At 39.7% G+C, this 18026-nt stretch overlaps 1 protein-coding gene across 15 annotated transcripts in view; it reads left to right on the forward strand.

The window, feature by feature from the left end:
* The window catches only part of SIPA1L1 (signal induced proliferation associated 1 like 1), a 321896-nt gene that overhangs the window by 259346 nt on the left and 44524 nt on the right, over positions 1-18026 (forward strand). For all 15 annotated transcript variants that reach the window (XM_039883686.1, XM_039883681.1, XM_039883680.1 and 12 more), the window contains 2 exons: positions 2970-3239; positions 15770-15919. In XM_039883686.1, coding sequence (XP_039739620.1) covers positions 2970-3239; positions 15770-15919 — 420 coding nt within the window. The remainder of the gene's footprint in view (positions 1-2969; positions 3240-15769; positions 15920-18026) is intronic.

Below are 18026 nucleotides of genomic sequence, written 5' to 3' on the forward strand. Positions count from 1 at the left end.
GGTCCGCCTCACCGTGGAAGGTGGTGGCCAAGGTGTAGCTCTGTGGAACCTTTGTCTTCCGTCTTCTATGAACAAATCTTCTCTCCCCATTTGGCTTTGTCAGACTACATTCTGTAATTATGGAATATGCCAAAGGTTTCTAGTTATCTGTTAAGAATGATGGAAATTAAGTATAGACCATAGAGAAGATGAAGTCTTTGGCTAATTGGGGTCTTTTAACTAGTTTTAGTATTAAATGTTATGCAGCTCAAATGATTATTCCAGAGAGTATTTGAACTAGAAGAAAGTTCAGCAATTATTTCACAAAGAAACCAAGGCCCCCAAAGTGAAAACGACTTGTCTGTTTTATATTACATCATTATTGTCTCCATTATCATTTATCATCCTTTGCCCTGATGCAGTATGGACTTGAAGCAGCCAATGAAGGTACATGTAGAATGCAGAGTATCACAGAATTAAAACAGTGAAGGACATCTGTGTATGTGGAGCGGGCAGGGGAAGGGGCGTGGTGGGAAAACCTGACCTAGGGGAACATTTTTTAAAAGTTAGTGCCCAAAATACATGATAATAAAGTTATGTACATGTAGTGTTTCCTAGCAGCCAACAGAAAAGGATGGAAATGATATGATCCATTGAGTTTACAAGTTAAAGCGGAGCACGGCTGAGAAGCAAAACCAGTCCTGATTTCGAGATGGAGAGAAGTTTCCCCATAGGTTATTTTTATTAATATTCTTTTGGCAAGCTATAGCTTTCTTGCATTATATTTACAGATCCGGAGCAGTAAATAGTGTATAATATGCCATATTTAGTCAGAAATGGAAGAGTTCAAACCATACAGCAGTAATACCTCTATTAACAAACCCCGCAAAATGTTGCAATGTCATATTTTTTGTCAAATATCAGAATCAAAACTAGAAATTATATCAAAGCCTAAGATGATATTTTCATATCAGAGAAAAGGGATTACATAAGTCATTAACTGCTAAAAGTAATGTCATGTTCTGTAAAATTTACAAATTGCAGATCATAACTCTTATGATAAAATCAGTTTAGGATGTTGCACCCAGTATATTTTTTTATGAAATAGATTAACAGAGTATAGCATAATGAAAGCTATCAGAGGAAGGACGTGTGTGTGTGTGTGTGTATGTGTGTGTGTGTGTGTATGTATGTGTGTGTGTGGTTGTGATGTATCATAGTGTAAACTCTATTTCTTACTGGGATTGTAGTCCAAAAAAATTGGAAAGCCATTGTCATTAAAGCGTAAAAGGTGCACAGTAGAATCTTGGGCAGAGGGTTAGATTAAGGTTGACCTAGGCTTTTGGGGGATTGAGGAGGGGGTAGTTAAGGAAACTGTAGGGAAGGATGCCCATGGGAGACCTGAGCTGAGACTGAGGAGCGCATGGATGCCAGCGAATGTACTTGCTCCAAAAGCAGCACTTTCAAAAGCTATGGCTATCCTGGAGACATGGGAGGGGACGCGCTGTGGGGTACATCTGGAATGTCAAGAGTTACACCTTGAGATACATAGACAAGGTCATGAATGAGTGACAGACACCTTCTGTGGTGCTTATTCTCACACCAACATGACCCCTTCCCCAAAATGAGGTCCAGGTCTTCAGTTGAATGCTCTTGGGTCCTGCTTTGTCCAATAAGAAGCCATGAGTCACTTATGGCTCTAGAGCCCTTGTAATGTGGCTAGTCCCAGGTGAGACATGCTATATGTATAAAATACACAACAAACTTAGAAGAATGTAAAATACCTCATTAGTAATTTTATTAATACGAACTTCTTGATTACATGTTGAAATGATAGTATTCCGAATATATTAGGTTGAATAAAATTATTATTAAATTTTTACCTGTTTCATTTTACTTTTTTAATATGGCTACCAGACATTTTAAAATTACACATGTGGCTTGTTTTTGTGGCTCACATTTTATTTTCTATTAGACAGTATTGGTTTGGACTCCTCTTCTGATGTTATCTATAAAGTACGTCTCAAAGGGCTATTTCGCAATCATTCTTAACCTTTCCTTTCCAGAGCTTCCCACTTGCTTCTCAATCTTTGAAATTCCTTTAAGAAAGAGTCATTTTTTTTCACTTAATGATGTAGTTTGAATGCACAGTTTGAATTAATGCTTTAGTGGGAATAGGTTTTTTCAGTAATTTGTCTATCGGTCAATAGTTGCTTGATCATCCCTTGGTTTTTTGGGTAAAGGGAACAGAAAGTAGGTTCCCTATTTCCTGAGGTTTGGAGGTTGGGATAGTGGCACAAAAAAAGGGGCTAAAGTGACAGAACACATTTGTGCCTGCCATTAATTTCACTCATGCTGCTATCTGAGGACAGCCGTCCTATGGAAGATTTCTAACTTTCGGGGTGGAGGAAAGCCTGATTTCAAATTACGCTTCATGCCCTGGTCATTTGATAATTGTAGAATTTCTGTAATTGGCTTTTTTCCCCTCTCCTTCTGAGTTAAATTTGGCTCTTAATTTGGATTTCAAGATTTTTTCCCACTTAATTTTTGACTATCAGAATCCTAACAAATTCAAAACTATACACCCTTTTAGAACCCCAATCATAATACACAACGAAGAGTTGTAAACCTCACTGCTTATTTCCTCTGAGGCCCCATCTTAGGGGTCTGCTACCTTGTCATGCTATTCCAGTGGCCTTCCCTGAAGCCTCAGTATCTTCCCACCCCCCAGCAGGGTGACCTTGAGTCTCTTTGTTTAAGGACTTGTTATTGCAGACCCAACAGTTGGGATTGAGCAAAGAAAAATACTAATACTTCCTGGGGTTCTGGTTTTTGAAAGGAAAATAATTATAGGGCCCAGTGGTTAAAGATGGTTTAAATCAGAGGATGAAGTGTTTGATTCATTTTAACTGATAATGAGAATCAGTGTGGTTCCACCAACAAGAAAAAACAATATTAATTTTTCTTCTCTCTGTGCCCACCCCTAATAGGAGTTGCTCTGAAACCTACCGCATGCCGGTGATGGAGTACAAAATGAATGAAGGGGTTTCATACGAATTCAAGTTTCCGTTCCGAAATAACAACAAATGGCAGAGGAGTGCCAGCAAAGGGCCTCACGCTCCTCAAGTCCCGTCCCAGGTGCAGAGTCCCATGACCTCGAGGCTGAATGCCGGGAAGGGCGATGGGAAGATGCCGCCTCCAGAAAGAGCCGCCAACATTCCTCGCAGCATCTCGAGTGACGGGCGCCCCCTGGAGAGGCGGTGAGTGTGCCTTCATGGGTTTGCTCTCGGCCTTGCCCCCAATTTAAGCAACACCAGACCCATAAGCACTGGCTTTTTGGTCTTCCCATATTTTATTGGAAATCAATAATTAAAACTGAGAGGCATGCACGCGTGGCTTTCGAAGCATGACAGTATTCCAAAGCCATAAGGATAAAAGAGGATATATTCCAGCATAGCCTTTTGCTGCGTGTAGTGGTCATTGTGCTTTATCTTTCATTTCCCTGTGGGATTAACAAAAATCATCCCTGCATGCACTTAGTAGCCACGTGGATTAGAACTTGGTAGATGCCTTGAGGTGACATTGACCATGTTATCACCTTTGACAGTCTTCATCTTTTGGGGATAAGTGATATGACAATAGCAACAGAATGCATGTTTTCTGTTGAGTATCTGTCACTTTGTTGATGAAGAATTGTGAGAAAGGAAAACAACCAGTACAGCGCAAACATTTTCTACCGCTCTGAAAGTAGAAGAGAATCGTAGATGTGTTAAAAACACTCAGTCTTGAGTAAAATAAGCAAAAAGGAGAGGAATTGAGGGATCCCAAAAAGTGAGGAACCAAGATATGTTGTTAAATTAAAAGGCACAGCAAATTCCCTCACAAATGATAACCAGTTGGCTCTTCCTTGGCAAGGATGCCCTAGTACACTTGTCTGTAATTCACTATAAAATGCAGCACTTTGAACTATAATCTAGGCCAAAAATTAAACTATATTAAGTACTTTTAAAATGTAAATAAAATTAGCCATAAAATTTTAAATAGTTACGCTATAAATTTGTTACCTTAAATTACCTACACTAATGAAGGAGACAGTCTAATTCAGTAACCTGCTAGAAGAAGCCAGCTTCTTTCTGTCCACCCACTGTCCTTTCCCCCATCACTTCTGCTTGTCCTGATCTCATCTTCCATTGTGTTTGTGGCTCCTATGCTAAAGGCATCAGAAACCCTCAGAGCTGGGGAGAAGTGTCTGTTCCAGGATCTGCGTTGGGTAGAAGGAAGGACCTTGTGGCAGCGAAAATGTGACTTACTCATCTGAGCAGCAGAAACCAGGTCCAGCAAGAAGAGGGTGGCAAGGAAAACAGGTCCCAGCTATGCTTAAATAGTCATTGGTTCAAACTGGGAGAGAAAGCTGGAGGTTTTAAAAACCACATTATGATTTTTTATCTTCGTCTGAGCTATTGCATAAAACATTGTCACTTAGCTATTTCAGAATTACTGGAATACCATGTAGAAATAATTTAGTAAAAAACACACAGACAAACAAACAAACAAACAAACAAAACTAGGCTTTCTAAAATTCCTCATTTAATCTTGGAGATTTATTTACGGATCCTTGCTATCCGTCTCAAAAGATTCCTCTCCCAAAGGGGCTGCATTCCCGTCTGGACTCCTTGCTTTCATTATTTTTGAGGAGGAAAAAACATCCAAGAGATCTCTGAATAAATCCTTTGTTCTGTGCATTCCAAACTGGGCTCTCTGAGGGGCGTGTTAACTGGAATTCATGATCTGGCCCACATTTTGAAAGATGAACCTCGGAAACCATTGTTTAGAGAAAGATCTTATTTTTCTCTCAGTGCTATTTTCTTTTCTCTCCAGAACAATCATTGGGTTTTTACAAGTGAAACTGTTTGTCTGTTATTTTCATTATACAATATTCCATATAATACAATAGCAGAATATGTTTCAATTCCATGTTGAGTTTAATTTCTGCAACAGAAACTAAAGCTTATTGCTGAACAGACTGACCTCCAAAAGAGAAAATATTTTTTGTAGCTAATTATCATCCAATGATGCAAGCAGCTTTCAGGGCTAGACACTGCATCAACTCCATTTTTTTCCCAGATGGAGCTCTTTGAGTTCTAGAGGTCATTTCCGAGTGTACTTGTGCCTGCCTTTCATTTTAACTCTACCCAGAAAAGGGAATCTCAGCAAATGCTCACCAGAAAAGACTGAAACAGCAGCCCCATGACTCTGAGCTGTATAAAGTGGCAGAAGTGGGGCCACAAGTGCTTTTCAGGAACATTTAACCTCTACTCAGTTCCCTCTAAGGCTTCTTAATTGCAGGTATTCTTAAGGACACTGGACTCAGATTTCAGGTCTCAGACGGAGGGTGTGGGTGACTTGGAAGATCTCAGCCTTACATTTCTAGGATATTCAAGTTATTTGTCTCATCTTGTTTTGAAGTATGTAATAGTTAAATGAATGTTCTTTTGTGAAAATTTAAGAATTCGATTTCCTGTGCCATCATTCCTAATTTTCAGTAATGCAATATTTCTTTTTTAAGTTTTAACTTTAAGTCATAAACAGAAGGTAATATTTGAGAAAACCTGTTTGGCTACTATTTCAGGAGTATTTGGGTATAGAATAGACTCATGACATTCATCAGGAATACTTCCCGAGTCCTTCACGAATCCACAGATTCATAAAGTTTACCAGAAAATATAATTTCTTCCATGAAATATAGTAAAATATAACTGAAAAATTTAAGCATTCCTTTCATAGTCCTACTGAGAACAGAACACCTTACTGAGATATGCAAGCGAGGCCCCTGGCTAGCCACTCATTCATTTGACTCTCCCCTTCATACCAGCCCTGCCTCAGGCGCCATTTACATTTGTACCCAGGCAATCTCTAAAGTATGCTGTGGACCTCTCAAATGAATCACAAATGGTCAAAACAAATGACAAGTTTTGCCATGTCTTGGTTCTTGCCTTACCAGTGATGGCATGAGCCTAATATTGAGACCAAAGTATTGACTTTACATAATTGTTTCATTCCATGAATTTTTCTTACCCAGGTTAGGCAAGTTGTGTTTAACTGTAGAGAAACCAGCTGTGTAAGCTTAAGTTAGCAGCCGCCTCTGGTCTACCCTGCCCATGCTTACCCAAATCTGCCTACTTCATTCACCATGGCTGGATTCAGCATGATTCATTTCAGATGAAAATGTTAATTTACTGCCTATAGATGTATAGTTTTTCCTGAATTGTATGCAAGATCCTAGAGGTAAAGGTCATTAGGAACAACTAAAAAAATATATTTGTGGAACAGATTATCCTTTTCCTTTAATACCAAGGTCAGGATTTTTATGGCATACTAAAACGTGTTGGTATTTGAAGTTTCTAACAAGAATTATTTCACTGAATTGTATTCTGTGTATACATTGTTAAGAGAAACTGATGCAGTTAGAACAGATGACCCATTTGCCATCTAAATAGAATAAAGTCTAATTCTATTTGGTTTAAATATATGAGCTTTATGCTTTCCAGGTGGCCTTTGAGTATAGAATTTTATAGTATTTGTGGGGCCAGTATTTATTAACAGAATTGATATTTATTCAGCAAAAATAGGTACTGCGGTGCAATCATTATTTTGGCCTCAAATTTATGTAGAATGTCGCGGTAGAATTGAAAATAAAATAGCTAGCCGTAGCACGTTGAACTTACCACATTGCTGTGTTTGTACATAATTCAGGATCAGTAATAAAACCCTGATCTGTGTTAATATGCTCAGAAAAGTTTAGCTATTTAAGGGGCTTTGCGTAAACAACAGGCATCTTAGCATATAATTTTCCATTCTCTTTTTTTAGATGAAGTATTACCAGCCTTTATGTGAATATTTGTTGTTAGGGCTTGTTGAGCCATTGGTACTTTTGAGTTTCACCTGCATGCCATACTATTCATCTCTCTTCATTGCATTTAGTTTCTAAGTAGTTGAATGAAGTGTGTTATGTAGAGTTATAGCTGGCTGCATTTGCAGCCCCCCAATCCCCTCCTCAGCAGACACTAGCACCGTATAGGGCATGAAGCTTGTGCCTGGTGAATATTGTTGAAAGAAAGAATTCTCTGAAGGCATAATAGTCCTATGCTCGTCCAATCTTTATTTTGAAGAAAATGCTTTCTAAATTTATTTCATACAGGTTCTATGCTAATCTTCACAGCCTCATTTTCTGCTTTGAGACAAAGCAAGCACCCATTTAACCCTTACTCTTCCTTTACTTAGAATATAACAGTGGTTAGAAGTCTTAGGACTTGTACTTTCCAAATACTGTCCCCGTGGATCATAGCCTTTTCATCTGAATGAGGATCCTTAATTCTTGGAACTTTTGAGGTTCTCTGGGATTGCTTAGGCTGCATCCTGCTGACATCCATGTTTGTAAAGTTAAAGCCACCCTCCTTCCAACTCCTTTTCCTTGTCTTCCAAAAGTTTACTCCTGTTTTTTTATCATCTCTTTGAACCTGTCTTATTGCCCCCCAAATTGTGTCCCCATGATTCTTTCTCATTTTTGTTTTAATCCCACACTGCAATATCTCAGAATAGTTTATTTCAGTAACCTCAGCCATCATCTGAGTGTGGGTAGTTCCTTAATAGTATATATCTTGCCTTGACCTCTGTTTTACTTTTCATTTTCGTATATGTGACTACCGAATGAACCATCTGCGCTCAAATGTCAGTGTCTCATACAAGTCCAAACTGACTTCAGTTTCACCCCTGCCCCTCCATCACCTCTTCCTTCTCACGTGTTACCCACCTTGGTGAAGAGCTTTGCCATCTGTCCGAGCCTCCAGAACAGAACTGGGATTCTTAATCCCCGTTCCCTGCACCCCTCCCTCATCCCTGTCTCCACACCATTTAGTTATCAAGTCCTTACCTTCTGTTGAATTGTTGAGTTCCTCATTGTTAAGCTTTCTCCTTGTCATTGCCTCAGGGGCTCTCATTTCCCAGGAAGATTTTTCAGGCCAAAACACCTCTCCATCCCTCCATGCTGCATATGCTTGGACCTGTGTAATAAAAGTGGGCATGCTCCCCAGGCCATGCCTTTCATTTCTGCCTTCAGTTTCTAGTCCATCTCTCCCTGCGAGTTACCTGCTTGGCTCTCTTTTACTCTTCCTGCCACCTCAGGCTCTAGGCATGTAGATGACTGTTTTTTTGCCTTGTTTTCTCTCTCCTTAATGCCTTTACTCCTACTGCTGTGCTTGATCTGCCCTTCCACTTCCTTCTTAGCAGCTTAATAGCTGGTATTTGGACGCGGAGCCCAGGCCTGTCCTCCTCCGAGAAGGCTCCTTTAAGTTCCCCAAACACTCTCCTCTCACCTCCAACTTAATTGCCCCTCCTGAGAACGTTCGCATCACTGAAGGTCGTCTTCCTTCACAGAATTTAGTATCCTTCATTTTAATCTTATTTGACCACGTTCTCAACTTAAGGCAGTCTTTTTAGTCATGGTCATATCCCAAGGACCCAGCCATAGATTCTGGCATTTTAATAGGCTCACAATGAAATTTTTTAAACTTTATTTAATAACTAAACCAATAAGCAAAAGAACTTAAAGAAGCAGGAACAGAAGTAAATGAATTCAGGGGAAAATCAGTTTAAAAAAAATTTTTTATTATGATAAGATATACATAACATAAAATTTACCATTTTTAAGTGTACAGTTCTGTGGTGTTAAGTACCTTCACATTGTTATGCAGCCATCACCACCATCCATCTCCAGAACTTTTTCATCCAACCAAAGCGAAACTATAAAACAGGAACGCCCCGTTCCATCCCTTGCCCTCCTCAGCCCCTGGCAACTGCCACTCTACTTTCTGTCTCTATGAGTGTTGACTGTTCTAGGTACTTCACATAAATAGAATCATACAATATTTGTCCTTTTGTGACTAGTTTATTTCACTTTAGCATAATGTCTTCAAGGTTCATCCATGTTGTAGCATGTGTCAGAATTTCCTTCCTGTATTGACGCGGGCGGCTATAACAAAATACCGTAGACCGCATGCCTAAACAAGACATTTATTTCTCATAGTTCTGAAGGCCAGAAATCCAAGATCAAAGTGCCAGCAGATTTGATTATTGATGAGAACCCTCTTCCTGAATTGCAGGCAGTCACCTTCTTCTCGTATCCTCAAATATAAGTGTATTCTTTCTGCCTTATATTTGAAACCGCTGACATTTTCCTCTAAGATTTGTTGACTGTACGACACATTTTTAAGTGTGTGTCATAGGACAGAAGAAGCTCTGGTGTCTCTTCCTCTTCTTATAGGGCACTAATCCCATCGTGGGGGCTCCACCATCATGACCTCATCTAAGCCTCATTACCTTCCAAAGGCCCCACCTCCTAATGTTATTATGTCAAGGGTTAGAGAGCTTCAATATTCAATTTGTGTATATGTGTGTGGAGTACATTCAGTCCATAATCTTTCCTTTTTAAGGCTGAATAATATTCCATTTTATATACCACATTTTGTTTATCCATTCTTCTATCAGTGGATACTTGGGTAAATCAGTTTATTTTTATAAAAATTAAATGATAGGTAAAAGTGAAACACTCTGTAGTCAGATAAAGCTATAGAATTAAAGCTAGATTTAAATAGAGTTCTTAATATTTTTTGGCTAAGTTTACAATACTCCTATTTTAAAAGTATATTGTGGGTAAAGCTGTTTAAAATTGACTCAAAGTGAAATGTGCGTTCTTTGTCCTGTTTTTCCCAACAAGATTTGACTTCTAACCTGCCTGAACCCTCTACACTCTATTTTTACTGCTCTCACGGTAGTCACATTTTACTTGTATTTTCCTTAAAAGCTGTAGGCAGCTGTTGCTGAGCTCATATTCTGGGACACGCTCTGTTCAGAGTCCTTTGTGCGAGTTTTCTCAGTTAACCCATACAGTAGCCCAATAAATCGGTTGCTCTTTACCTCTTTTATAGATGAGGATGCCCAGGGTTTGAGAGATGAAATAATTTGTGCAAAGTCATAGCTGGTTAGCATCAAGGGCCGTTGGACTCCATGCTGTGTGAATGAGATTCAATCTACCACCATATGTAGACGGTGCTCAAGAAATGCTTGCTGAATGTTTGCATGCTGCGGGTGCCCAGTCACATACGCTGCAATCAGCTTCTGGGGTGTGCAACCTGTGCAGCAACCTCTGCTGTCACTGTCATGAAATTTGTAATAGTGTTTGAACAAGGGGACCCACATTTTCATTTTGCACTGAGTCCCACAAATTATGTAGCTGATCTTGTTTGCAATCCCTTTTTACTTTCTGTTCTTTACAATCACCCTTATACATAAAATTGATTGTTCTTAGAGGCAGCCATGATACGTGCTGGGCTATGAACCTCCAGCAGCTTGCCAACACCATGATGAATTGCCATATTTTCCTAACTGTACATGAGAGTTATTCCTTTTTATAAATTGACCTTGTCACAGAATAGGATTCATCAGAACAAGATTTCCATGATCTAGTCTGAAGAGCTGATGATATGAACCGTATGGTTGGAAAGCCAGAGTTAACTCTGGTTCACAAAGTACCCAGAAGAAGAGATGAGAAGACAGGAATGAGCTGTTCGAATTTGAACACAACTTCTTCAAGTCTAGTCTGATTATGACACCCAAATCACATTACCTCACATCATTTCAGAGATTTTTTTTTTTACGTAATTCTGGAAGAATCCCTGGTTAATATACACTGCTGAAGACAGACCTTAACTTGGTCCTGTTCCCTGGGTGAATAGCATTTTAATTGCTAAGTTGTGGTAGAATGCTGTGCTTGATTATGGACTCAAGCATCTAATTTGTCCGTCACTGCTGCTATTTGAAACCCTCTCAATTGTTTTTACCGCCATCCACTGTTGGCACTCGAGTTACAGAGGGCCTTATCTCCTTGGACACATCTAAGCAGTGCTGTCACTTTGGAGTAAAAAGCTGGAGGGATAATTAAACCAATACTACATAAATACCAGGGAAAAAATTTAGCATCTTACTCCAGTGCTGACAATTCCTTATCCATAAATCGATAAATTATAATCAGTCACAGTCCAAAGAGATCAATTTAATAAGAGTCTGTTAATGTTAACACTGTATAATAGTCCTGTGAATTGATTCATGGGAAGGGTGTAGTGGCGGGCAGGGGTTATCTTATTAGAAATATAGGATTTTTTTTTTTTTTAGCTGTTCTCTCTTTTATCCTGGTGGGAGAATGAGGAACTGATACTGATCTTGGCCCATCTCTTCTTGAATGTCCATCCCCTTCAGCTCTTTACTTTCATTGCAACAAAATGCACTGCATTGAAATGAAAAGCTGATGTGTATCTTGCAGACTATGGAAGTATTGTCTGTCCGGCTGGTGATCATGGCTGTTTCAATGACTGCGTTCTTTGTACAATCAAAAAGCCCTGGTATTTTATTTCTGGAAGCATTTAAGAGAATGTTAATACCAGTTACTTTAAAAACATTTAGTTATTTCTTGGCTAAATTTATAAAAATGTAGGGAAGAGAATCTACTGAAATTAATGCTAACAGGTTTAGAAATTCCATCTCTGGCAATGACCAGGGCACTCTTAAAAAAGATTATTTCTTATATTCCGCAGAATTAAAAGATCTCCTAGCAACTGTAAGCGGTATTAATCTTAGTCCTCTTGACCTATTTGGGCGCTAACATCTAGAATTTCCTGGGCTCATTAAGACCAGGAGAGTGCAGAAAGATCTGGGTTTCCCTCAAAAGAGAAGAAAAGACTTGTGATCTTCCACTAACTCTTCACTGGCCTCAGCAACCCTTAAAATAGAGGGGGTGGGAGAACAGAGATTCCAGAGGTCAGCATGCTCTCTTCCAATGTGAGCCAATTTGGAGGAGTACCCTTTTTCAAAGTGGCCGGACAGCAACCAGCCCAACTTCCAGTAATGATCAGCTGCAGGCCTCTCTCCGGCAGAAGTGGACTGCCAGTGCCGGCAGGCAGTACCTCCCACTCCCTGAAGTAGGTCTGTTCTCAAGTAATATTTGTGCGATGGTGTCAAATTTAGAGTATTTGGAAAGAATAGTAAGTTATCAGAATAAAGATTAATTCTGATGTGTGTGTGGGGTTTTTTTGTTTGTTTGTTTTTTGGTGGTTTTTTTTTGCCCACCACACATACATCTAGCATAGTGAAAACATTTGGGTGCCATTACATCAGTTGCTGTATGTATGTTCTCTGTGTGTGAACAGTCAGAAAACAAAGCCACTATTGAGTTATATAAATGCAGAAAAGGAGTGGGAATGAATGCCGGCCTTCTGGAAATGCTATTTTTTCACTTTGGGATAATTCCAGTAACCAAGTAGAATTTTCTGATATACTTGCCAAATAAAAGAGCTGAGGTTGAGAAGGAATATGAGATATTTTAATTTAACGTTTTGAAGAGCAGGGTAAGAAAAGCAAGCTCTAAATAAAATATAAGAGTTACGTCTTGGCTTTCCTATGGAATCATGTTATCAGTTCCTCATAGAAGCATAAACATTTTAACATTCACCATCAATGTAATTCATTGGCATTACTCTGAAGAGAGTTAAAAAATTATCAGGCCCCAACCGTAGTAACCTTCTTCTGCCGTCTCTCCCGGCCCCATATTTCTGTAATACCTCCTCCTCTTTGCAGTAAGAAAATCAAAGCAGCTACAAAATGAAACCATATTTACATTTCTCTGTATTAGGTGCATGTAGAAGCCAAACTCTTCTTCCATTTGGGTTTGTGTCTTTCCTTTATCCTTACCTAGTTTTTTTTCCTTTGTACTCTACTCCTCCCATTCCTCTCCCACCCCAGTCCCCTTCCAATGGTTCCAGAATAAATAGCGTGATATTTGGGAGATGTTTTAATGGAAAAGAATAAAGAGACGTCCATTTTATGGTGCCCAGATAAATGTCTTGATCTTTCTCTTATCAAAGCACATTACCCAAAGTAGGGAATAGCCATTGTTCAATGACCCCTCTAGTCTGTGACCCCACTACAGTGCCCCTCCCATGCCCCTTTTCGAGTCTGACATCCTGATGAGGATGCCAGCTGCATGGTTAGCCCGAGTTTCTCTGAATCCGTGAAGTAGTAACCTGATGGTGATGTTAACAAGGGGACCTTAGGAACTCTGTCTCATCACGTTGTCCATGGTCTAGCATCCTAGGTCTCCTTATTTGCCCCTTCTCACACTATGTTGAGTCGGCATTGCCATTGAGTTCTCACACCATTATGTGTCAGATTGATGATATGCACAAGGGTGTCTGTGTATAATTCCATCATCCCCTTTCCTTGCATTTAAGAAAGTGTATTACCTTTGAATGTGTCATGATTATCTTTAGTAAATTATTCACAAATTTGGCGCTTTATTTTAAAATTAGTAACCAACTGTTTTTCAACTGATATAACCCTCCATGGTTGAAAACTTCTGGGTTGGGACACCTGATGTAACTGCGAGCCCTTATCCTGCACCTAGTGTTCTTCATTTTCTATACTGCTGTTGGGGATTCTCCTTCAAGCAGCCAGACATGTAAAGATACATAAGGCTCAGTCCTGCCCCTGAAGGACAGAATCTAGTTGGGGAGAGAGACACATGTAAAACTAACCATTCTGTGAGATGTGCTATAATGGTGCAAAGGACAGACTGCTGGGGGACTTGAAAAGGTTCTAATTCATCTGTGAATTCAGAGGTATGATGTTGGAATTAGGTGTTGGAGAAAACGAATTTTATGTGAGTGAAAAGCGGGGGACAAGATGAGAAGAGGTATGAATATGATGGGCAAGTCTGAGAACTGGAAGACACGGAATACGACCAGGTTGTAGGGTACATGGAGGCAGCTAAAGAGCATGGAGATGAGGATAGTCTTGGATGAGATGGTCCAAGGCCTAGAAGAGGGAGGCAGGGATTTGATCTTCTATCCTATAGGCAAAGGGAAGCTGTGGAGAGGCTGTTAGCAGTCAGATGATTCAGGGTGGTAGGGGGAATTGAAGGTATGGGGTGGAGAGAGCCTGGAAGTCCGAAGACCAGTTAGAACACTGTTGTACTGACCCAGGCTGGTGATGGGGGAGCTTAAAGGACAGTCATCAGGTTGGAGACCAGTTATCTTGTTTGTCTTTTCAAGACTAGTACCCGGGATGCCTAACGCTTAGTCTGTGCTCAGTAAATAGTTGAACTTAATTAGACAAGTTGACTATAGAAGATGAGGAAAGGGTGGGTGACAGGGAGAATGGCTTCAAAATATTTAACTTAGAATAGCAAATATAGGAGGGACGGGTTTGGGGTATGGGAGTGGGAAAATGGGAAAAAATCATTTAGTTTTTAGCAGATGTGATTCGAGTTGCTGACGAGGGTATTCCATAGAGAGATCTAGGAGACAGCTGGGGACAACAGGTTTATTGCTGAGGACAGAGCTCTGGCTCCCAAGTCAGCTCTGTCCTTTGGGCATAGATGGATTTGGGAGTCATACTTTTAAGTATTTGTCCTTATTCTCTTTCTATTAGAAAAGCTTCTCATTGTGATTCTGTTTTCCCTTCTGTCAGCGTCCTGTACCTGAAACCCCATCCTGCCCCACTACAGAATGATCATAGGTTCACTGTAGGAGCCTGCCATATTATAGCGAATCAGGTTCTGTCTCCAGGCTTCGGAGCTTTGGCTTGAGTATGAGACCGGTACCTGCAAAATCGTCTGACCATGCAGACTCATTGCAGACTATCCTGTTAAGGAAAGAAAATGCAGCCTTCTCTAGGGGACAGTAATAGTTTAACATAGACTGCAGTGGACTTAGAATGAAGACGCCGGACTTATTAAATGAATGACTTCGATTGCACTTCCTCAACTATAAAAGGGAGTGACCTGCCCTGTTACAGCAGGCAAATGATGTGTGCCAGCATTCACTTCTGAAATAAAAGGCCATTGTTATTAAAGTTTAGTTTACAGCTCATCACAGTGGTCAGCATCACATTGATATTCCAGTGGTTACCTCATTGCCTACTAAAGCAGAGGAGGTTGGGGGGGAGGGGATGGGGTGCGGGAATATATGTCTGTCCTGACTGCAAACCTTTGGTCTCTGTCTCAAGAGCCAGTCATCAGGGCGAAGGATCCATAACTTTAGAAACAGATCTATTAGATGGCTGTGCGGAGCACACCTCTACTGTGATATTATATAAATTCACTAATTCCAAATAAATTCAACAACTGCAGTTCTAGACATTTTTTTTTCATGAAGATTTTTATGTGGTGATGCTACTATCAACCAAATTCATAAATACTAAATAACAAAATCTGACTATTCATTCCAGACTCTGAGTAATAAAATTAGAAAACAAAGAAGCGTACAAAGAACATACCAGTCTCACTATGGTCATAAACTCTGGGAGAATCAGTGTGAGAAATTGGAATTAATTGCTGTGTTAATGTCACTGGGTTTCAATAACCCTTTACACTGCCACACTAAGAAACTGCATAAGCAGTTGAGCCCATTGAATTCTGGCAGCTTTTGGAAACATGTATGTTCCCCCTCCCTGCCCGCCCCGTTAATTTTTGACGCCCACCCCACCCCCTTCAAGGCACTTTTCCAACTGTTTCGTTAGGGAGTAGTTTTAGGGGACGTTTCTTTTGCATGCTTCCAGCTGGCTTCATTTTCACCATTTCCATGAAGTCGCTGTCTTTGTCACATTTTGTGATATCATCCATCATAGATGCCTTAGGATTTTCCCTTTGAATCGTTGACTTCATATTTTTGGTTTGTACCTACAGGCTGTCTCCTGGTTCGGACATCTACGTGACGGTCTCCTCCATGGCTCTAGCAAGATCTCAGCAGTGTCGTAACTCCCCCAGCAACCTGTCTTCATCCAGCGAGACTGGCTCTGGTGGGGGCACTTACAGGCAGAAATCCATGCCTGAAGGGTAGGTATGCGGTTTACCCATCATATGTGGTCCCAGTTGGTACTGCTGTGTTTCATCTGTAATTCAGACATGTAAAGTCATTTCCATTCAGCCAGCCTTAATCGATTTACAAAAGAGCAAAAGAGAAAATAGGTTGATATTTCAGAAAAATGTTTTAATGACTGGTTCAAACCACTTCTTAGGATGCATATCATTCTCTAGTCTCTATGGACTCAGTGGCAGAGAAATCACATTACATCCACTTCTTCATGATATATACTATCTAGTTTCATAGCACAGATTTTGTCACTTCTTCATATTTCCTCCAAAGCGAACTCAGTAGTATTTTGCTTTCACTGGTTGGAGTTCATTTTGCTGTTAAAGTAGGGGAAATGATCATCACAGCCAATGCTTAAAATTAATTTTTTTTACACTTTAAAAGTCGTCTGTGATTTCAGCCTCTGGGTTGGTTTTGTTTTTTATCTTTTTTGAAAACATTAAACATCCCAAAGTAACTATTTGCTTCTGACAAGACTTACAAAGTAAAAGGCTAAATGTACATGATTTTAGAGGTGACTAAAAGGGAAAAAAATTAATTGGTATGTCTGAAGCTGGAAAGTAATTAGCAGCAAAACATTACATGGCACACACAAGCCATCTTTGCCCAGAGGAAAAGAAAAGGAACCGTCAGTGACTTCCTGCTGGGATGTCTCTCTTGGAGAACTTAACAAAGTGCTTGAAACCATCCGAAGATCAAATGTAAGGAGTTTACAAAATCTGATATTTCCTTTCTAAGTATTTCCCAAATATATATTTACCAAATACACACACAATTTGTTTACTTTCTTGAGATTTTACTATGTTACAGAATAATCATGCTTACTAAAAATACCTTCTTAGTGGGTGTTTTTTATCCAATAGTGTTTTGTTGGTTTGTATAGCTATTAAGTATCATTTCTTTGTTGTTATTGCTGAATGTTTATGTTAGCAGAAAGTGGGTAATAAAACCACTATAAAACATGCTCCCGTCCTCAGTATCTCCCCCAGGATTCCCTTCGTAGCATATCTAAAATGCACATATCTTATTTTAATTACTTCAGTGATAGTTAGAAAAACAACTTTAGCTCATATTCATGAGTTTCTGCAAAAGGTTTTATAAGTATTATTATTCCACACTACAAGCCCAACTAATTATTTCTTATTCTAATTAGTAGATTTTAAATGGCCTGGTTTGACTTCAAAAATAAGAATTCACTGCAACTTTAGTGTTTGTATAGCAATAAAATATAATGAGCTAACAATAACAAAAAATCATTGTGTTCTTCCAACTGTGATATACTTTAAATGTATACCAAAAATGTAAGTTGAAACATTAATGTGTCGTGAATGTTAATATTAGAAACATGGTTCTAGTGCCCCCATGTGCAGTTTTTTTTAATGTGGTGGTAATTATTTAAACTGATGTGGTATTGAGGGTTTTCCCCATTGTTCGTGATGTTACCCAGTGACTATTCACCATACTGTATAATATCCTTTTTAACATGGGATAATATTTTACAAGATAACGACAATACTGTGGAGAGGGGTCCCTAACCCTCAGGCCGCGGCCTGTTAGGAACCAGGCCTCACAACAAGAGGTGATTAGCGGGCGAGCCAGCGAAGCTTCATCTGTATTTGCAGCCACTCCCCAGCACTAGCATCACCGCCTCAGATCCACCTCAGATAATCAGATAATCAGGCATTAGATTCTCATAGGAGCTTCAGTCCCTGGTGCCAAAAAAGTTTGGGACTGCTGCTGTGGGGAAAAAGAAACTTTCCTCTACTTTTCAAGGCTCTTTCACCGGTTTGAGCTACATGAGGCAGAGAAACTAACCAAATTTAATTACATGCATACGTTTGGGAACACCACATACACAAGAGAGTCAGAGACCCCACATGCATAAGAGGTTCAGAGACATAAAGGGAAAATGAGGCTCTTATGACATTCTGAGCTAAGGATGAGGTAAGGCACCTTGGGGCTTCAGTGGGGAGGAAGTTCATTTGCAGGATGATAAAATGAACAGATGTTCGGTAATTACAAGTTTGTCCTGTCCTGTAGATCGACCACGAAAAGTCATCTCCAATAACC

This window comes from Pteropus medius, unplaced genomic scaffold (assembly GCF_902729225.1).
Source record: "Pteropus medius unplaced genomic scaffold, Ma_sr-lr_union100, whole genome shotgun sequence".
Lineage (NCBI taxonomy): Eukaryota > Metazoa > Chordata > Mammalia > Chiroptera > Pteropodidae > Pteropus > Pteropus medius.